This window comes from Gadus chalcogrammus, chromosome 16 (genome assembly GCF_026213295.1).
Source record: "Gadus chalcogrammus isolate NIFS_2021 chromosome 16, NIFS_Gcha_1.0, whole genome shotgun sequence".
Classification (NCBI taxonomy): Eukaryota; Metazoa; Chordata; class Actinopteri; order Gadiformes; family Gadidae; genus Gadus; species Gadus chalcogrammus.
In genome coordinates, this window is record NC_079427.1 from 21563511 (window position 1) to 21586695 (window position 23185).

At 48.3% G+C, this 23185-nt stretch overlaps 1 protein-coding gene across 8 annotated transcripts in view; it reads right to left on the reverse strand.

Moving 5' to 3' along the window:
- phldb1b (pleckstrin homology-like domain, family B, member 1b) overlaps nucleotides 1-23185 on the reverse strand; it is a 64009-nt gene extending 40824 nt beyond the window's left edge. For 3 of the 8 annotated variants that reach the window (XM_056612002.1, XM_056612001.1, XM_056612000.1), the window contains exons 1-4: nucleotides 10006-10168; nucleotides 8810-8899; nucleotides 5655-5778; nucleotides 5337-5507 (exon numbers count right to left, since the gene is read on the reverse strand). In XM_056612002.1, coding sequence (XP_056467977.1) covers nucleotides 5337-5507; nucleotides 5655-5778; nucleotides 8810-8899; nucleotides 10006-10041 — 421 coding nt within the window. In that variant the 5' untranslated portion in view covers nucleotides 10042-10168. Of the gene's footprint in view, nucleotides 1-3217; nucleotides 3563-5336; nucleotides 5508-5654; nucleotides 5779-8809; nucleotides 8900-10005; nucleotides 10169-20071; nucleotides 20205-22895 lie in introns of those variants that run through there. The other 5 variants (XM_056612007.1, XM_056612004.1, XM_056612003.1 and 2 more) reach the window with 4 other exon arrangements.

Consider the following 23185-nt stretch of genomic DNA (forward strand, 5'->3'; position numbering starts at 1 on the left):
TGAGGCGGCATGGGCCGGAAGGTTGCCGGTTCGATCCCCGGCTAGCTCCTAGCTCCGAGTGTTAAGGTGTCCCTGAGCAAGACGCCTCAGCCTGACTGCTCCTGACGAGCTGGCTGTCGCCTTGCATGGTTGACTCCGCTGTCTGTGTTTGTATATAAGTGGGTGTAGGTTGCTTTGGTTAAAAGCGTCTGCTAAATGCCTTAAATGTTAAGGTAGTGAAAACACCAAACTATTTTAGTTAAGCCCTAGCATCAGCATGGAGCCAGGGTCTCACCAGCTCATTGAAACACATTGTGGGGTGAATCTAATAAGTCCTACTAAATGAAGAATGTGGTCCCTTTCAGACTACTGAAGATAAATCTAAGGGAAAGGAGTTGGAATCGGAAAGTACCATGGCAAAGTGCTGGTAATGATGACGATAGTCCAAGAGCGGTGTCTTCACATGGGCCCCGGGCCCCTGGGGACCCAGGACAGAAGATTGAGGACATGCCCGTAGGATGTGGAACAGAGCCTGTCCTCTGGAGCCTGTCCTCTTGTGATGACCATCGATTTACGTTTGTACTTAATATTATTAGAATAAGTGCCCGGGTATGAATATGATGCATTTGCAAGTTGCTTATTTATTGAATGTAATTCTGTAATTTTTTGGCATGAAAGATGCATGCGTTTGCACTTTTAAGAAAATAACAAGAATGACAAAACTATCATTAGTCATGGAATGGAGAAAAACCTCTCATTGCTGACTCTCAAACCACGGAAAATGTAAGTATAGCTTGAAAAAGACTGTTTTTTTAAAGAGTATCCACGAGTGTGACTGACGGAACCTCGCTGAACACAAAGACATGCCCACGTCTGTGGCCCACCGTTGCTAGGGGAGAGTGGGGTTTTACAACCCCAACCGATAAAGAGGAGCTGCTGAGCTCCACCCACCAGTTAATCAATGACTGCTTCGGCCAGACAGGAAGCAATCAAGCACGGGCCTGCATACTGGGACGCACTGATTTAAAGGAACAGTAGAGGAGGGGGATGAAGCCACACTGTCTGGGAGACTGGTTTAAAGGAGCAGTAGAGGAGTGGGTGAAGGCCTGGTGAAGCCACACTGGGACGGACTGCTTTAAAGGAACGTAGAGGAGAAGCCACACTGGGAGACGGCTTTAAAGGAGCAGTAGAGGAGAAGCCCCACTGGGAGCCACAGGGCGGTTTTCCACTGACAGAGTGCTGAGCAGACGAGCAGAGAGACGCTGCAGCCGGAGAGCAGACCACACAAACCAGCCCAGGATGGGCTCTCTGCTGCAACAATACAGTGCCAAAAGAAAATAACAGGATCACATATTGTGGCTGATAATATTTTTCCGCATTATCATGGACTTGGCATGGCGGTGACGATGAAAAAGTGTTCTCACAGTTCTCTGGTAAAAGAAAAAGGCTTCAACTCAGCATTTTACTCAAGCAAAATTCCTTTATGTTGTATTCTCAAGTATTTAACAATAAAAGTACGGTTTAAAAGTCCTCCAATAAAAGTTTGGTTTATCTGGATGCATTACATTAGAGCAACCATTTTATTAACGGAAAAGTGAGTCGATATTCAACCATTTTTTCTGATCATCTTTTAATATATCTAAGGGCATGAGATTGGTCCAGCGTTAGGCTGCTCCGTAACCCAGGAAACGGGCTGCGTTGTATGACTTCTAAAAGAGGCTCTGATTATATTCTATCATCCTTTTCGCCTGATTCCACTCTGTTTGTTGTTGTATCCAACCAAGTCTCATTCAAGCAGAAGTCTCGCGAGAGTTGGGTTGTTCTGAAGAGAGGAGACACGTGAGAAAGCTGGAGAGAGGAGAGTTTGCTGATTGTAATTGTATAGGGAAATACCCAGCAAAAACCTGCCTGGGTTCTAAAGGTTTCCTAATATGGTAGGCCCGCTACAGCTGGTCACCCTTCTCCTGGACAGCCATTCTCCTGCTCACTCCTTCTCCTGCTCACCCTTCTCCTGCTCACCCTTCTCCTGATCACCCTTCCCCTGCTCACCCTTCTCCTGATCACCCTTCCCCTGCTCACCCTTCTTCTGATCACCCTTCCCCTGCTCACCCTTCTCCTGATCACCCTTCCCCTGCTCACCCTTCTCCTGATCACCCTTCTCCACCACATGTTGGTCTCCCTTCTCCAACAGCTCCTCCCTGCTCCTTTAGTGTGTGGATCCACCTGCTGCAGGACACGGTGATAACAGCATGGCATGTTCCCACTCAAGACAAAACATTGTGTTTTCTGCTTCTGCAAAATGGGAGCGCTTTCCGTTCTTTACAAGGACTCAGTGGATTCAGAGCACTCCGTGTGCAGTAGGTTTAATAGAAAGCCTTCCTGAAGAGTTTGGGAAACTTTTCACAATCTCTCACCCACACACACACACACACACACCCATAACACACCCTCTCTACATGCTGGCTACCAAGTGCCGAGTCCCAGCTGCTACTCTGTCAATTCCCCCCAAAAACACACAATGCTCTTCCTGCACCCCCTTCACCTCCGGAACCCCCTTCACCTCCTGCACCCTGCCAGTCAGAAACACAGACCCCCGGTGCATTGAAGCCCCCTCTGCTGTGTTCAGGAGGAGGGGCCGACCCCAGGGGTCACTACGTGACCACGGTTTGAATTGTGCAGACTCAGAGACATCATGCAAGGTTCCGAGCACTAGGAACAGATCACCTGGACTGCATGCTCGGAGGCTTATTTACATATAAGCTACAGGTCTACCTATGGTGTCCCCGTAGGGCTACACATCTCGGTTTGGCTAGGTAGTTAAATGCCACATTAAGAGCAAGGAGTTCAATTCATTCACTGAAGTGTAAAGAAGGACAGGAGGAAGAGTTGTATCTGCTATCTGTACAGAGAATTCAATAAGTGTCTTTCTGTGTTGCTGTTTACAAAGCCACATTCATTTCAAATCGACCTACATGACCTACTCAATCAAACTTTAAAAGCCATTGATAGACAGATGAAAACAAATATAGTATCTTCAGTCAGCCTGTCGTTAAATCTCTGGTTACACCCCTCACCCGCTTGGGGGCTCATACTGGTGACTGTCAGATGTCCCGGGACAGTTCTGCACTACCGCCTTTAAACACCTTTAAACACCACTAACCTGGAGAGCAAACTGATAGTAACGACAATAACGTGACTTACTGTTACAGACTGCTACACAAAGACATAAAGCACTTACTTCAAACAAGAGAGGGAAGAATTCCAATGTTACTTTTTGTTTGTTGGCTCCTCTGAATCCAGCAGGGTTTATATCCTACATGCCGTCGTGACAGCGGGACACGTGCTTTAAACCTGTTGGTTCCTTTGTTCACGCTTCATGCCGGAGTCTGACAAGACCGGGCTGCTCTGTGGACGGGTCTGCCGCCCATTGTCCTTCAGTCAGTCACTCAGCGGCGGTAGAAGCTGCCCTGTCTGCTGCGGCATGCAGCGGCATCTTCTCCTGCAGGTCCCCTACGCCAACTGTTGCTGAGAAGACCTCAAAGCAACTCATTCTTCTTTCGAAGAGACAGAGAGCCTGGGCTGGTTTGTGAGTTGTCAGTGGGCTGGTGGGAGGGTTAGAGTTATGTAATTAAAGAAAGAGTGTGTGTGTGTGTGTGTGTGTGTGTGTGTGTGTGTGTGTGTGTGTGTGTGTGTGTGTGTGTGTGGTGTGTGTGTGTGTGTGTGTGTGTGTGTGTGTGTGTGTGTGTGTGTGTGTGTGTGTGTGTGTGTGTAGGGGTGTCATGATGGGTTGTCTTCATGGCTTCCTCTTCCCCATCTGCTACTTGTTCTATAACAAGCCTAGCAATACTTGTTATAATGTATTTGTTTGTATTTCCTTAATGACTGTATTCATAGCAGAAGAAACCGTTCATAGGATTCTATTCTACTAAGGGGCAAAACCCAGCCCTTCAATCGCTTCTGAGTAACATCCTACTGTACCGATAACCCATTTCTCTTTAATAGTTATAGGGAAGAAAGGGTCGCACAACAGAGACCACAACATGCAGGCTCTTGGCTGCTGGTGCTATTCCAAGACAGCCTGCATTGTCTTGGAATAGTTTTTTGTCAAACTGGGTTGGACTATGGGAATAATGTCAAACATTTGTGGGAATTGGATTGTATGCCTACCGTCCCACTCCCGGTAATGGCTTCAACCCTTTAACCCCAAACGCCCGGGCTAAAGCTGGCTGAGCCGTCAGGGAGGGCAGTATAAATAGAGCCATGGCCCCTTCTCAGGTTTCCACAGGGCATTTCCAGGTCAAAATATCAAAAGATAGGATGGATAGAGTGACAGACCCGCTGGAACACACACGTCAAACACCTCGTTTGACGTCATTTCACAGTGGTACATTCAACCACTGAGTACTTATTCTTTAAGATCATTTGGCATAATTTCCTCAGAATCCAAATGGATCATTTGAATTCTCAGTTACCGTTAATAGTACTGAAAGTTCTAGTCCAAGATCCAAGCACATAATTGGTCAAGAAGTGTTATTTCCAGTATGAAATGGAAATGCACCTCATAAGCTGTTACAAAGCCAACAGTGGATTGCAGTTGAACTGCAGTCATAAGATCAACAAGTAGTAGTAGCTGCAGTAAATCCATTAGGAGGCGGCAGAAAGGCATGTGGTACAAATTGTATGTGTAGGACCAGTGTGTGTAGCGCCAGTGTGTGTAGCTCCAGTTTGTGCAGCTCCACTGTGTTTAGGACCTGAGTGCTTAGCTCCGGTGTGTGTATCTCCAGTGTGTGTAGCACCACTGTGTGTAGGTCTAGTTTGTGCAGCTCCAGTGTGAAGACCACCTCCATGGTGTGCATGTAGAGTGAAACTAACAAGCAACCCCCTCAACACTGGAGCGGGCGTACACACAGCCTTCATCCCAGACACACAGCAGCATCCTACTGGATCCTGTGGCCCCTTCGGCCGGTTGTGGACTCTGGATCTTCCTCAACATGCTTGTGGAGTGTGTGGATGATGGCTGGTTTCATCAGCCTCACCGGGCCCGGTCTGATTGGACTCTGGGGCTGGGTGAGGCTGAACACCTGTTGCACATCTTCAGTGTGCACAGGTTAGACGGGCCATCTCCACACGCTCGGGGAGATCTCCCGCATGGCAGCATGGAGCTCCGGGCCATGGATCATTGTCTACAAACGACTATAGTAAAGCGGCTTCATCATCCCGCCCTGGTCCTCGTCTGGAGGAGGAACAGCCACCCAGGAGGCGTGTAGCATGCCCGCTGAGAACAACGCTCTGTCACAGACCGGTCCACTCATGGCTGCCCCTTGAGGACAGAGAGGGGCTCAGAGAGGGGCTCCTACCTTGAGACAGGCGCACTGGCCAGCTGATGCTCAGGCCGTCCACGGAGCAGTGGTTCCCACAGGGGTGCAGCGTGACGCGCCCCGACAGGTTCTCAATGTAGCCGTGCTGGGCCGCCACCCCGGGCCCCTGGAGGGCGATGTCGGCGGAGCCGTGGCCCAGCGTGGTCCGGCCTGCAAGGGTAGAGGATAGAAGATGGAATACACACTCACACGCATAACATTGAAAGGCATGAACTGATAGAGGAATTCTCCTGCATTCCTGCCTGTTGACTCTCAGAGAGAGAGAGAGAGAGAGAGAGAGAGAGAGAGAGAGATTACCCTCAGCCAATGGCAGCAGTGTTACAGCGGTGCTCAGGCGTCCACTGCCCAAGCTGACCAGATGGGGGCGCTCTGCCTGGAACTTCAGCCCCCCGCCCGTCTCCGTCAGGTCCAGGGGCATGCTCTAGGGGGGAGGACAGAGTGACTCCTCAGGCTCCTGATCAAGAATGTTAAGCGTTAGTTGGCTTTATAAAGAAGGTCCCCCCTGACCTAGAACTTCGAGTACAATAATAAGACATGAGCTCCAAAAACCCTTTTCCATCGTCAATAAAGATCTTATGAAGTCAAACCCATCGCATGAGGTCCACACAGTCAGTACATTTCAGTGTACTTTCCAAAACAATCAGCCAAGCGAGCTAGGATGTTGATGGGATGAGGTTGAAAGTGTTGTTTATGAGTTACATTATATTCTATTCTTGCGAGTGTGTGTGTGCGTGTGCGTGCCTGCGGGTGTGTGTGTGTGTGTGTGTGTGTGTGTCTGTGTGTGTATGTGAGAGTGTGTCTGTGTGTGTATGTGAGAGCATGTGTGTGTGTGTGCGTGTGTGCGTGCGTGCGTGTGTGTGTGTGCCTGCTCTACTTCTCCACTCTCCTCCGGCAGAATGAGGGGCAACACGCTTGTGTCTCAGGCTGAGCACGGGGGGAGAGGGTTGTCATGGCAACAGCATGTGCTGTACGTCGACAGCCCAACCAGAGGGGGTGCAATTAGGCTTCGTTAAGCTGCTGGAGGCCATCAAGTGAACAAGTGATCATCAAACGATGCAAAAACGAAAGGGACATTGTGCTTTTTAGCAATCTATTCATCGCTAATTAGCTGCTATTGCTAAACTCTTGACGACACTGATTGTGGGGGTGTGGGTGTGTGTGTGTGTGTGGGTGTGTGTGTGTGGTGTGTGTGTGTGTGTGTGTGTGTGTGGGTGTGTGTGTGTGTGTGTGCGTGTGCGTGTACGTGTGTGTGTGTGTGTTTGTGTGTGTGTGTGTGTGTGTGTGTGTGGGTGTGTGTGTGTGTGTGTGTGTGTGTGCCTCCCTCTGTGGGTAAGCATTGGATATTGTTCCTTGGCGTTAAGTGTTAATTCCCAGGAGAGGTTGCTGCCTCTGCAGTTCTCACTAGGCGGGGTTCGGCGGCCCCCCAGGAAATGAGCTAGCTTGGCGTGGGGCTGTAAATCAGACCGACGTCGTTAACCAATCTCTTCGTTATGACACAAGCAAGCTGTACGTATGAGTCGCTTGGTTATAAAAACCCGTCTTGGGGTGTTAGATGTCTATAACTCTCGCGATACCGAGGAACCCAGGTCCAGGTTTCAGGTCCCAGACATGTGGAGGAGGATCATGGAGTCATTCTCTCCACGTAGGATCACGTTCCACAGAGTCCCACCAACAAGAGGATCGGCGGGGGGTCTAGGAGGCAGGGGGTGGTGGGTGGGAGGGGGCTGCTTGGTCTGTTCAGCACACAGGCCCTCTGGAGGCTTGGTCTGCCCTGGCTGTCTGTTGTCGTCTCTTTATAGGGGTCTCTCTCCTCGCACACACTCATACAGGACGCATAAACACACTTACACTCACGCACACACTCTCGCCGAACACTCACGCACCCACCCATACACTTGCACACACACAAACACACTCACACACACAATCTCACATACACAGGACGCATACACACACACACACACATAAACACACACAAACATACACGCACACAGACAGTCACACACATACATACACACACTTCTTTGACTCGACCATACAAGCAGGCTAGTGGCTGATTGGTGTTGTCTGGGGTATTGCAGGTGGCAGATGAATCAGCCAATCAGCTCTGTTATTCAGCTCCGGGGGCAGGCTGGGCCGTCCCCAACATCAAGAGCGTCCACAGCTTGGGTTAGTGTCACTATACAACTATAAAAATAAATAGAACCGTAATAATGGTGTCATATTGTTTTGTAACAGGTTTTGTCCCTTCCTCTGGTACTGGAAGCCAATGGGATTATAGCATCGTCTTGAGTAAAGAACGGAATCAGAGCCGTTTCCCCTGGAACACGCCGTTGCCGTGGGGACGTGCCTGAAGTGCCCTGTGTAAACCACATTCCTGTAGGAGGCTAGGGCAGCTAGGGGCCTTAACTCGCCATCGATGACAAAAGACCAGACCTCATGAGGAAAACATCCCCCATTATGGGGAGTAAACACAGGGGCGGTCTTAAGACAACAAGTCAAGGGGGGGTGGGGGGTACACACCTCGCTGCTGCTCACTTCCGTCTGTCATAAGACGCTCTACTATCGGTCAGGGGTTCTTCTAGTCATTGGGGTTCAGGGTGCTTGTCCGCTGAATCCACAGTCTACCTCAAAAAATCTGACCTCATACTCAAATTGAAATTCTGTTCTGTGGCACTAAAGCTCCAGGCTTCCATGACAACATCGGGCCCATGAAGAACGTGAGACTTGTTTGTGTTTGTTGGAAATGTCATAAACAACACACTGAACACAGCTCTACATATCGCTGACTAGCTGTAACATTACTTTAAGAAAGGGACAACATTCCTTAATCAATACAGTAAGTCCGTCAGCAAGCCCGGGCATTAACACACATGTAAACCAGGGGACGTCACGTATTCCCCTTCCTCTGGTGAAGTCATAGTTCATTGCTCGTGAAGAACTTCACCAGACAGTAGTTTGACATTCAGCTTCAATGGATGTCATTGTGAGGGCAGAGGAAGAGCGACTGGAAAGACACAGTAGCCGACTGCTGTTGCGTCGGGGGCTGTGTTCCCCTGGCAACGGGCCCAGCTCAGAACAAAGAGCCCCCCACCCCCCCAAGATGAAGCATCTCAGTCCACTTGGACTAACTAGTATCTCTTTCTTTGTTTTATCTCACTTCCTCCCAAACATAGATCCCCAGCAACAACATACCAGCTCACCTGTAACACACACACCAGCTCACCTGTAACACACACACTAGCTCACCTGTAACACACACACCAGCAACAACATACCAGCTCACCTGTAACACACACACCAGCAACAATATATCAGCTCACCTGTAACACACACACCAGCTCACCTGCAACACACACACTAGCTCACCTGTAACACACACACCAGCTCACCTGCAACACACACACTAGCACCAATATATCAGCTCACCTTTAACACACACACCAGCTCACCTGTAACTCCTGGTGACACTGGGCCATGTTGTTGTTCAGACTGGCCATTTCCTCCGCGTTGTCATTCACTGTCCGGGACGCACGGGGATCCTGGGACAGACAGGATTAAAGCAGAGTGAACATGGAGGCCAACTAACAGCAAGAGCAGCGGGTGGACTTCCATCCTAAGAGGACTATATGGCCTTTTAAACTTTCTCATCTTAAAGGTCTTCTGAGGCTCATCCTACTATCCCAAACCTTTTGTTTTAGGGTCTCCCCAGACAGACCTGACTGAAGGTGTGAGCCATGTAGTGGATACACACACATGAACATGCACTTTTTCACACACACACACCACACACACACACACACACACACACACAACACACACAACACACACAACACACCACACACACACACACACACACACACACACACACACACACACACACACACACACACACACACACAACACACACACACCACAACACACACACACACACACACACAGCTTTCCTCTCTTTTGAGAGTTAACATCAACTGGATGTATTCCACCGTTTCCACTATTCCACTATGAAAACACATGCAAACACACACACACCACACACACACACACACACACACACACACACACACACACACACACACACACACACACACACACACAGACACACACACACCCCACACACACGCACGCACACAAACACACACACATTAACACACACACATTAGCACACACACACACATTAACACACACACATTAGCACACACACTAACACACACATCCAGACTTCCAGAAATCCAAGAAATTCCTTCCCTATTACTCAGAGATTAGTTTGTTTTCACAATATGTATTTGAATGTGCATGTATTGCTATAAATACTAGCCTATACCTATATCAAAACATGTGAGTAATGTCCACGGACACAGAGTGAACACACATTGCCCTTCAAGCTATTTCAACACTTGTTCCATTGCAGGCAAACAAAAAAGTTTAGGAATCCTCAGAGTTTCAAACTCTAGTCTCCTGGAGCCGAGCTTACAACAATAATAACACGCAGCTTCGGAAATGGAAACTAGGATTCAGATGTACGCTGCCCTCAAGACAGCAAAAAAAGCATTGATTTGAAAATAATAATAATTAAATATTAATAATAATATAAACCCTCCAACCTTAGAGTTTCTGAGTACTACAACCTTTAGAGAGCACTTGTTACCTTGTTCCAGTTATCCAGAAAATAAACAGCCTTCATCGCTTAAGCACAGAAATGTTCACATAGCTGTAGAATCCCTAGCTAGTGCAGTTTGGACAAAAGTAAAACCCCACAGGTAACTCTGTGTCCTGTGTACGACGATGAAAGCCTTTGTCTGCCTGTCTTGTCTTTAGTGCTGCAGTGGGATCCTGTGTGTGTGTGTGTGTGTGTGTGTGTGTGTGTGTGTGGTGTGTGTGTGTGTGTGTGTGTGTGTGTGTGTGTGTGTGTGTGTGTGGTGTGTTGTGTGTGTGTGTGTGTGTGTGTGTGTGTGTGTGTGTGTGTGTGTGTGTGTGTGTGTGTGTGTGCTGGGGTGGTGCCCTTTCTTCTCCAAAGCTACCACCACCCCACCATGCGGACCTGTCGCTGCTTGCTCCAGCCAAAGCAAAGAGCTGAATTCCTGAGTTGATCAAAGGGCCTCCTCCTCTTCCTCCCCATCTCCTCCTCCTCCTCCACCTCCTCCTTCTCCTTCACCTCCCCCTCCTCCTCCACCTCCCCCCTCCTCCTCCTCCACCTCTTCCTCCTCCTACTCCTCCTCTACCAAGAATTTGATTTGCCAATTATAAGAATCGATGAAGCGTCTGCTTTGGTGTCAACTAAAAAGTACAACTAGACGTTGGATTGGTGGTGGGGGGGAGCTGTCTGTAGTTGTCCCCTAAAGAGCACCCTAACTAGAGCTGATTAAATACTGGAGGGGGCACTCTTATACAACGATGGAGTAAGATCGGATGGATCTCATCCCAGACCGGGTGTATAAACACATGGCTTAATAAGAATATGATATGCATTATATATTACAGGAACTCACAAATGGAAAGCAAGGAGACCTCCACACACACACACACACAACACACACACACACACACACACAAAACACACTCACACACACCCAAAACACAAATATACTAAGGATGCATCACAAACAAAAGTGCTGGGTGCCCTGGGCTCAGGCGGAGCTCAGGGTCTGGAACCACAGACAAGGTCTCTCTCAGCCCTCGACCCCTGGCTCTAAGGACACCCCAAGGGTCCAGAATCACTCCATGGAGGGAGTTTGTGGTGCAACGGGAGCACAGAGGAGATAAAAAACAACCACAACTCAGCGACTGGAAACCAAAGGTAGAGGAAGCAGGGAGAGAGAGTGCAGTGTTCACTGAAGGTAGAGGAAGAGAGAGAGAGTAGTGTTCATTGAAGGTAGAGGGAGAGAGAGAGAGAGAGAGCAGTGTTCACTGAAGGTAGAGAGCAGCGAGAGAGAGAGCAGTGTTCTATGAAGGTAGAGAGCAGGGAGAGAGATTGTTAACAGAAGGTAGGGAGCAGGGAAAGAGAGTGCAGGGAATGCAGTGTTGCTGTGTGGGTTTAGACCACGCTTAAATCGCTAATCACTGGTTTGGATGCTGCGGCGAAGGATGTCAATGGTTCCACTGCAATCGGAAAAGAGGCAATGGGAACAATACAGGAGGCAGACAGAGGGACAGACAGACGCAGATATAGACAGACAATTGGGGACATAGACAGACATCAATAGCCAGAAGGGGCAGCATAAAATAAAGATAAGCCACAGAGGCAATAAAGAACAAAGAGGAAGAAAGAGTGGATAGAGAGGAGAGAAAAGAGAGCCATTCAGACAGACTGACCGACAGCAGCACCCAGGAGAAAACCCTGAAGAACACATAAAGGCATAAAAAGAGAGAGAAGGCAAAGGAAGCAAGCTGTAGATGAGAAGAAAGACAAGTCTAGAGGTTAGAGGAGCTGCTCTTGGGAAGACCAGCAGGCGCGTGCAGGCTCTCTTTTCCCTCGCTTTCTCTTTGTCAATTAGTTATCTTGTCCATGCAGCTGGCAGGCTGCCGCTCTGAGCCTGAAGAAGGAGCACATCCCTCGCTCTGAGCCATTCACTCCTGTGTGTGTGTGTGTGTGTGTGTGTGTGTGTGTGTGTGTGTGTGTGTGTGTGTGTGTGTGTGTGTGTGTGTGTGTGTGTGTGTGTGTGTGTGTGTGTGTGTGTGCGTGCGTGCGTGCGTGCGTGCGTGCGTGCGTGCCTGCCTGCCTGCCTGCGTGCGTGCGTGCCTGCGTGCGTGTGTGTCCGTCCTATCTTTTCCTGCCTTCTGTGAGTCTCCCACAACACAATCTTCCTCTATGTCCACACACACACCAACCTAAACACAAAGCGGTACCTGATTCAGTGCAGGTATGAATGAATCAGGGTCTCTCCGGCACAGCATCAAGCTCATGGTAGCTGTACCTTCAAACATCAAGGGGGGTGCTACATAAGCCAGTTGGAAAGGCCATGGTGTGTCCAGAAGTCCTCCACACAGGGGGAGTACCCCAGTGAGCTGTCCCTGAGGCTGCGGCCATGTGGGCTTCATGGAACAGGGTTTAAAGGGGGGGGGGGGGTATTACACCACCAGGTGTGAGTGTGATAAGCCATTAAAAGCCGTTTGAAAACCTGCCTTTTCCCTGTGCCCTGGTGACATCACAAGGGGGCGTGTCCACCTAGAGGTACGTTGGATAGATGAGCAATGTTTGCTGCAGTCCACCGGGTAGGCTGGTAGACTGAACTATCCAGGGTACATCCAGGTGGACATGGCCACTTGTGATGTCACTAGGGCCCAGGGGAAGACAAATTGTCCAACCGCTTGTAATGGCTGATCAGCCTCAGACCTGGTGGCATAATACCACCCCTTTAAGAGACGCATATTAAAGGGCCTCTGGATATGAGTTTGGACTTTACTAGAGGAAACTGTGCTGCGAGTCATGGCTTGTGATAGGGATCCAGTTGGCCCCTCTTTGAGGTGTACCAAGCCAACCACCAGGAGAGATCTGTTCCATCACGTCAAAGCCGTTTAAATCCACCCAGCTGAAGACGATGACTGTAGCGCCCTAATGCTCCAGTCGGTGCTGTAGGTGCTGTTACTTTTCTGCTATACGCAGAAAAGTAACAAAAGGCTCTGGTAAAGAAACTCAGAAAAACAGCTAGAGAAAAAAAACTTAAATTTGAGAACCTTGAGGAACAAGGGACAAAAACACAGAACCATAACAACAGAGGAACTATAGAGAAATGGGGGAGAGAGGGGAGAGAGATCAGAAGATGGGAAGATGGACAAGGACACATAGGTGAGGGCGATGAGGGGATTGCAGGCTGGAGATGTAAGGTGAGGGGAAAAGTCTAAGGACACCTGGTGGACAAGGGGAGAAGGAACACTAAACAATAAAGACAGTAGAAGACACAAATGTAGTGTCAGATATTGATGGTGAAGATGGTGAGGTTAAACAAACAGAATAGGAAAAGAGAAAGTATCATTTTGGCATCTCCACATTGACTTAATTAAAAAGAAGGTCTTTAAAGGGATTAAGGCGGAAGGGAACCTCAGCTGGGACCACAACAAACGTTTGAAAGCGAAGAGAAGAAAAAGAAAGATACCGGAAACTAGTGCCGACAAGACCGCTGAAATGAAAATACAGCACGAAGCCCTTGTGTTCCTTTAACCATGAAAAGAACATCAGCTAGGTCAGCAAGGGACACAAGCAGGATCAATAACTAGCTTCTGCTCATGAATATAGTTACAGCAGGAAGGACTGAGACAGGAAACCTTGACGGGTGGGATAAATTATGGCCTTAGTTCTATGTGCTGCAACGTTTGTTTTGTCTCTCACCTACTAAACAAACTTTGAACCAAACGATACCTCGTCTTTCCATATCCACCGAGATGCTCAAGCACTGTGCTGCTGTACTAAGAGTTGATCTGCATGCAAAATAACTCAAATAAAATCGAGCCAAGATGAGACACAAATTGCAGGATAGTCCATAGGAATAGCCAGTATACAACGTAACTTTGGATAGACCATAGGAATAGGCACTATATACGTTACTTAGGATAGACAATAGGAATAGACACTATACACAAGGTTACTTAGACCATAGGAATGCAGTCATATCTCCTCAACCAAACAGAAAAGCACTCTTATAGTTTGTTAAGAATAACAGCACGTTATGATGTATGTTTTCTCCAGAGAAATTACCTCTAAAGAACAGAATAATGCTTAATTTGCTCCTGGGCAGCTAGTCAGCTGTGTGGCCATGGGGAGGAGAGGGAAAGGTGGACAGACCCAGCTTTGTGACACCCACACGCTGACCGCACCCAGCCGCGGTTGGCTCAACAGAGCTCCATGCTTTCTGCCACGCTGCTCTGAGATGTTGCAACAGGAATGAAGCATAGTAGTGTGTTACAAACGTGTCAGCTCTCGTTGTTGCATTTGTTCAATGTTTGAATGTGTGCACAACATCGATGGTGCCATTCTGGACGGCCGCATGGCTGACCAGAGACACAACGGACTATCCAACAGTCAGCGATGCGTCTGCGATGGACTCATTCAAAACCAGTTCAATTTGCTATTGCTGCTCATCTAATGCTAGATTAATCTATAGATTGTTCACTTACATTTAGGGGACGCTTTTATCAAAAGCGACATAAAGTCACAAATTCACACTCCTCTGGCGGAGTCAACCACGCAGGTCGACAGACAGCTCATCAGGAGCAGTCAGGGTGAGGTGTCTTGCTCATGGACACCTCGACACTCTGCTAAGAAGGAGCCGGGGATCGAACAAGCAACCTTCCGGTTACCAGTCAAGCCGCTCTACCTCCTGAGCTACTGGCGCCACAGATGAACAATGTTGGTCAGCCAAACCAAAGGAAACCCATGTTGTTCAACCAAATGAAGTGTATCTTTACATGTGCAATGTGCCTCATTATCATCACGTGCTTTTTGTGTGTTTATATACAGACTGATCATAATCAGCCCTCATATGGAAACACATTTGGGCTTTCCAAGCATGCTTCAGAATACCACTATACAAAGATCGGTCACTTCATCTTGAACGACCCCATGTCTGTCTTATTCAACCAACTCAAGGTTTACTCAAGTCATCCAGTTCCAGATTGTGTGTGGTCGGCGTCGCCGTTCACTATGGAGCAACAAAAAGTGTGTGCCGGCGATATGCATAGAAATGCATGGTGTACGATGCATTCGAGGTGCATCGTACACCAGCCGCACGAGTTGCAAGGTGGGAAATCTACCAGCATTCTTGCATTATTTCCCAGACGCACGCCCCCTTGAACCTGTCCCACTTGTGGCCCTGAGAATCCACTGGGTTCAGTGAGCTTAACCGTACGTCTCAACAAACTAAGATGGCTGGGCCCGTAAGGACACGTATTTTCTTTGTATTTGTGCCACGTTGGTCGTTTTAATGTCGATTAAAAATGCTCTTACACACTTGATTACATTGCTGCTTTAATCCGGTCACCAATTTATGCATTGCAGGGTCTTGCTGTGCGTGCAACACAATGTAAAGTTTTGTTGTTTGTTTCTCGAGCTGGTTTGCTAAAGAGTTTAATGGGGACTCAGTAGGTCATGCTAAATTTAGCTTACAATAACAATAACAACAACCAGCCAATGACCGTTCTTCCCCGACTCGTCGTGTAGCGATGGCCACAAAGACAACGGGAACGCTATGAGTGCTACAAGCCAGGAAATAATGTCACAAGAGCAGCTCGTGCTGGTGGTGTACGATGCATCTCAAAGAGCACCATAAGTGAGGAGAACAGTAGTAACAGGACGTTCACCCCAGTGTGTTCGAACCAGCGTGTTCACACCAGCGTGTTAAACGGTCAACCAGTGTTAGCAGGGTGTGGAAGATGAAAAAGAGGAGAGAGAGAGAGAGAGAGAGCAGGAGGAAGGGTAAGTCAGAGTGAGGAAGAAGATACAAAGAGAAGGAGACATCTTTCTGGCCTCGAAACCGGCAGGCATCGTCTCTATGGCGACACGACACTTTATGCTGACCTCCGGTTCCTGGCCAGCTGAGCCCGCCCTTGCTTCCTCTCTTATGGTTCGGGGAGGAACACTCTGGGGAAAAGTCAGATCTGAGAGCGACTGACCGCACCTGAGCATGAGTCCTGACGACGGGGATGAACTCATGGTTCTACCAGCATGGAGGCTGATCTGAATCCTTCCGCTCACTCCTATTCTCAGTTGCATTGTAATGGCTTCCTGCACGTAACTCTCTGTTCTTCACCCGAGAAGGATTCCTGTTGGTCTGCTGTGTTGTGCAGCATGTGAGAGGTTGTTGTGTGCAGAGGCTCCAGAGGCCACAATGCAGAGAGGCTCCTGGTATCTGCTGTCTCCTGATAGCACTGATGCGTTGGTGCAGAGCAGGCAGCCTGTCTAGCCCCAAGGCCCTGGACAGGGCATAAACACTCCACCTGCCTCCTTCTGCACACACACACGCACGCACGCAGAGTGTGTTTTTGTGTGAGTATGTGTGTGTGTTTGTATGTGTGGATGTGTGTGTGTGTGTGTCTGTGTGTGTGTTTGTATGTGTGTATGTGTATGTGTATGTGTGTGTGTGTGTGTGTGTGTGTGTGTGTGTGTGTGTGTGTGTGTGTGTGTGTGTGTGTGTGTGTGTGTGTGTGTGTGTGTGTGTGTGTGTGTGTGTGTGCATATGTATGTGTATGTGTATGTGTATGAGTATGTGTGTGTATTTGTATGTGTGTGTAACACTAGTCAACGGCTGGAAGGTGGGGTTCACATCCCACACCCCGTTGCTCAGATGTTCCGTATGCGTCTGTGTTCTCCGTCTTCCAGAGAGGACCGCTAGACCAGCCCAGCATTCCTGACCCAGCAGCACAAAGACCCTCTTTCAGACCCCGGCAGCCCCCCAGAGGAGAGGTCCAGCACATAGTCACACATACACACACCAGCAGCCCTATGTACATGTATTAGCGGATACATAAGGGCTCTGCTATTAGATAACGCTTACACATGCAGATACACATCAACTAATCACGTATGAAACACTCTGCATACACATTAACACATACATTAATCAAGCCATACACTGTAAATGCAGGAACACTGACAGAGGAATGAGGAAGAAGAAGTAGTGTGTGTGTGTGTGTGTGTGTGTGTGTTGTGTGTGTGTGTGTGTGTGTGTGTGTGTGTGTGTGTGTGTGTGTGTGTGTGTGTGTGTGTGTGTGTGTGTGTGTGTGTGTGTGTGTGTGTGTGTGTGTGTGTGTGTGTGTGTGTGTGTGTGTCTGTGTTTAGTGCAATAACTCCTACATTAATCAATATGCGGAAGGCTCTGGTTTGATAAAGCATCACCCATCAGGTTAGCTATCTTGTGATACGTCGCTTATGACTAGTGGCATCGCATCGCTGGTTCACTCCACTACAGAGGAGGGATTCCACCTGAACACAGAGGGGTGCATTATGGGACACATTCTCTTTGTCTGCAAAACAAAGAGGAGAAACACAACAGCGGGCATGTTTCTCCCTGAGCATTAAATATAGCGAGTCCCACTAAGCCCTGCTGAATACAGTAGGACTCATCAGACAACAAGGCCAACAGGACTGCTGCACAGCCTTCCACACACTGATACACCTTCATGGACCGCTGCACACATCTCACTCGGCATGCTCACACATACAGATCACAGCTCAAAAAGGCATGCATACTGCATACTGCATACTGCAGACACACACACACACACACACACACACACACACACACACACACACACACACACACACACACACACACACACACACACACACACCACACACACACACACACACACACACACACACACACACACACACACACACACAGCACATCGTGTTCCTCACCCTCCCAGCTGTGTTGACCTCTATCCACTCCCTTGTCTTGGTGAGCACCCGGAACGTCAGCAGCCCAGTTGAAAGCAAACCAATTCAAATTGGAGTCAAATACATCCCATTCAGCCCTCAGCACCCCAGCCTGCCTCACACACCTCCACCACCACGCTGCCAACCAGCACGCAAGACCACTGGGAGGGGAGGGACGGAAGGGGAGGGAGCAGGGAGAGAAGGGGAGGGAGGAGAGAGCCGTCTGGGCTATCCCCTTCCAGCGTGTCATGGAATGGCATCCAGAAGGTGAGTGATCCCCCCCCGCTCCTCTAGGACGGCACAGCAGCCTCCTGCTGGGGATTCTGTTGGGAGCAGTCGTTATGTCACTAAATGGGTCACATGTTGCTATTGGTGGATCGCTAGGACATGATAGAGAGGGCGAGGTGAGGACGTGGACAGGTGTCTTCTTCCATTGTTTCAGAGGAGGTCCATTAACCGAAACCACAGAAAAGACTACAACCATGACATCATCCTCTGAAGACCCGCCCACCAGCCCTCCCCTTGTTGCCATAACAACACCTTGGAAAAAAACAAAACATCATAGCTTGCTGCTTTTTCTATGTGAATGTGTGTGTCGGGGGGGGGGGGGAGAGAGAGAGAGAGAGAGAGAGAGAGAGAGAGAGAGAGAGAGAGAGAGAATAGGTAGAGAAATACAGAGGGAGCGGTATGAGGAGTTTTTTCGAGTGAGTCAGGCCGGAGATGAAAGACGGTCGAAGAGGAAATGATGGGGATTTGGAAAAGGTTATCTAGTCTATCTAGTGTGTGTGTGTGTGTGTGTGTGTGTGTGTGTGTGTGTGTGTGTGTGTGTGTGTGTGTGTGTGTGTGTGTGTGTGTGTGTGTGTGTGTGTGTGTGTGTGTGTGTGTGTGCCTGCGTCTGAGTGTGTGTGTGTGTGTGTGAGAGTGTGTATGTGTGTGTCCGTTCGTGCGTGCATGCCTATGTGTGTATATGTTTGCTAAAGGCACTACAGCTGGCAGGGACATGCAGGCTTGGACCTTTACCCTGACGGCCACGACGCAATGAACATACGATCACCAACACTTCCCGTACAGCGTGGTGCAGTTCTTAAGAGGATGTCAGACCCCTGTGCTCTCTGCCACACGCTTTACTCTGATGTCTCTTGGCCGTTGAGCAGAGACTCTGATCCACCGCCCTGATCTTCACCGTGGCATCACGGTCAAGATGCCGTCAGTATAAGTGACCCAGGGGCCAATGAGAGGCCTAGGGCCCAGCCCTGCAGGGGGCATGTAGGGGGGGTGAAGGTGGTGGTGGTGGTGGTGGTGGTGGTGGCGGTCGGAGTACAGGTGGGTAATGGTGGGGGTCAGGATGGGGAAGAGAAGGTCAGGATGGGGGAGGATAGGGGGGTGGTTGGCAAGATGGAGGGATGTGGATCAGGATGGGGGGTCAGGGTGGGGGCTTTGGATGTGGGTCAGGATGGGGGAGATGTGGGTCAGGATGGGGGAGATGTGGGTCAGGATGGGGGAGATGTGGGTCAGGATGGGGGGGGGTCAGGGTGAGGGGGGGTCAGGGTGGGAGTGTGTTGGGTGAGGAGGTCTCTGTTCTGTGCTGGCCTGATTACACCCTTAATGAGCTCAGTGGATGATAAAGGATTCTCTATCAGAGCTCAGAGCGCCGGGACTTCCTGGTCTGGGAACTCAGTTCTGGTGTGGAAAAACACGCTCACACGGGAAGCTCTCCCTGCTCTTTAGCTGTCACTCTACCAAGAGAAAGACTGCGCCACTTGTAGAACTAGAGAGGGACTAGGTAGGTCATGAACCCTACAAGTTACTCTACATGTAGAACTAGAGAGGGACTCAGTAGGTCATGAATTGTTTTTTTGGTTCTCCTTTAGGTCAACTCAATATTTATCATAATAACAATATCACAATGTATGATGTTATTCCAAATTCAATACTTCTTAACTCAATAGCTATCATGATAACATAACCATATCACAACGTTTGATGTTATTCAAAATTCAATACTTCTTAACTCAATATCTATCATAATAACATAACCATATCACAATGTATGATGTTATTCAGAATTCAATGCTACCTAACTCAATTTTAGCATGTTTATATTGATACACACACTGATTCATATTCCATGATTTTGAGCCCAACCGATTAACAAACTTATGAATCTGAATCTCCAATTTCAATATCACCTAAACAAGCTCTATGATGTAAACTAGATCATGTGGGTTTTTTTGCTGACATTAAACACATTTACCTGAGAGAGGGCTCTGAGAGAAAGGCAAATAGCAGTAGGATAGCTTAGCTTGAATAACACACACACATACACAAAGTGATCCTCTCTTACCTTTTAAAAGAGACAAGAAGTTACAGGTAAGTTCGGAGAAAGTATCCAAATAAGCAGCCCCTTGGACCAGAAAGACCTCATTGTTTAACACCTGCAGCTCCCCAGAATTTAGGTCTCTCAATCTATTCTCCACAACTACATGTGCTCTCTCTCTCTCTCTCTCTCTCTCTCTCTCTCTCTCTCTCTCTCTCTCTCTCTCTCTCTCTCTCTCTCTCTCTCTCTCTCTCTCTCTCTCTCTCTCTCTCTCAAAGACATTTTGGCCTTTCCTCCCTTGAGACACGCTGTCTGGCTGTCGCACGCACCCTCTCCCACTAGAGTGCCCACACACACACACACACACACACACACACACACACACACACACACACACACACACACACACACACACACACACACACACACACACACACACACACACACACACACACACAGAGCCTCTCTTCTCCGTGCGGTGGGCTGCTCTTGGGGCACAAGGCAGCCATTCTCTGCAGACTGAAACAGAAAGTCTTGTTCACCTTCGCCCTGCGTCATGCGTACACAGAACAGGACTGCAACACTCTGGAAGGAATGTTTAGCTGCTACATACTTACATGGATATTCATACAAGCATTTTATTATTCTGTTCTCCACTAGTTCTCCTTTATTCCAATATCTGTGCTCATTCTACCTGCTGGAGTACTACAGTTCACTAAAGCCCTATAGAGTATAGTATAGTAGAGTACAGTGGAGTATAGTGTAGTATATAGTATAAAGAATATAGTATATAGTATTGTGCAGCATTAGGGCTGCTCCTGGTGGGAGCAAAGTGTAATTGCAGTGCTGTTCATTGAACACGTTGATGTTTCCTGAGCAGCAGCAGCAGTGTATTGCAGCTTGTTGACACCGGACCCCGAGGGTACACAATGAAGGGCCCCAGCCTGGCGGAGCACCGGTTTAACACACAACCATTGGATTTGGACACATTCACACATCCACGCACACGTTCACACTGTGCAACACAAACACATTGACATATGCATAGCACACACTCACACTGGCACTCGCATACACACACTTAGCATACATAAATGGCTGAGACCGTTAAAAGCACCCGCTCCTTTCATCTTTAATGAAAAACACACTCTTTTTGGCTGCCTCTCTTCCACCCACGCGCCATCGGATTCAGCCGCCTTCATATAAAACGCTCATAACGAACATCAAAGGGCCGCGTGGCTACACGTCATCCATTTCGGAGATTTTAGTATTTCTTTTCAAAAAGTAATTAAAACAGTCGTACGTATTTGCTCCGCTTGACTGGTATCGGGGGAGGAATTTTGAATTTGTTAAATTGCTTTTAAAACCACTTGTGGTGGAGAAATGCAAATACAAAAGAAATGCCTTCCAGAGACATATTTTAAGTTGATGGGATGTAGCTTAAGTGCGCCTAAGCCTTGGGGTAGGACGAGATCAGGCAGAATGGAGGCTGGGACCTGCGACTGCCTGATGCCAAACCTCACCCATCTCTGGGGCATACTTAAGTTACAATGCAGACAAACAAGTTCTGTTTGCGGAGTTTTTCTCAATATTCATAGTAAAGTGTGGGAACAACAGCAAATATTAGACTGCTAGGCCTATATATAATCGAAAAAGAAATACAAAAAGAAAATGATGTAGTTTAACGCATAGGTATCGACAGCGTCAGCAGTACGCTAGCGACACCTAGTGGTACTAATCTTACTGTTCACCCCATGAAGGCCCATGCACCCGGCCAGCATTCACACGACATAGACACAAGCCTCACAGGCAGGGGCGGTTCTTTCACGGGCGAACCGGGGCGACATTTTTTCATGACACACAAAAAAATAAAAAATCATCTGCGCCGCAAAGCGGTTTACTATGAACTATCATATCATTGTGTGGGGAATTGGCAAATTGGCGCCCCATCTTGCCAAAATGTATTCGATATTCTTTTATCATATTCTCGTCAGGTCAAGTAGTTGGCCGAAGGGCAGCAGGCTGCTCTCTGCTGTTTGAAGTCCTCACCAAGGAAACACATCCCAACAATTTATGAGAATAAGTCCCCCCCCCCCCCCCCCCCCCCCCCCCCCCCCCCCAAACCACAGGTTCAGCCCAAACCACCTTTAGTTTGGGGGTCCTCTTTGTGGTCAGTAAGAGAATATGCGAAAGTGTCATGTTGTATTGGTTGTTCATGTCTGTGGCGGGACACAGCTGTGAATGAAACACTCAAGGACAACTGTTGAATGAAAATGTGTCTTGTACCAATGCATGGTGTCTCTGACAGCAGCAGAGAGACAGGCCAGCTGTTGGGGTTTGTCAGTGAGACAGGCCACATCTGGTCTGCCACTCTACGCTGTCGTGAGGGGGGCGGGGGAGGCGCTCCTGATGAGGAGGCCAGGGGTCCCCAAACCGCCGCACGGGGGAACACCACTCTGCCCTAACCCTAGTTGACCAATCGGAGGCCCTCTTACAGCACCTCAATCAGTTTGATTTCACCACGTAAGCTCTCCTATCTATACATCTATATATCTCTTTATCTATAACGATACATCTATATCTTAATATAGCTTATATATATATATATATATATATATATATATATATATATATATATATATATATATATATATATATATATATATATATATACATATCTATCTCTATATCTGGCTGCTGATATGCTGGCTCAGAAGATCCTTGTGGTTATGATGAAACCGGAGCATCGTCACATGTAGGTTATAAGTTGTATGTGAGTGTAGACAGATCATTAACTTAACTTGGCAAGCATTTATCTCAACAAAGTATCAACACCACATAGTGAACATACCTCGAAACGCACCTTTTTCAGCATCATTCTGGAACCGTTCAGAAATTAGAATCCACGTGAAGACCATCAAAACAGATATCCCGAGTGATGAGAGGATTTAAACCACGTAACAATGTGACGACCAAGTCTCCCATCAGCCATTGGTTGGGCCAACTGCAGGCCGTGCTGCGGCGTGCCCTGGGAGCCTCTCCGGGTCTAGTGTCTCCGGCGTGCCCTGGGAGACGCTGGCTCGTTGTGCCTCTCTGTGGTAGTGTCTTGTTCGCTCTATTGTCTCTGCCCTGTATGCCTCC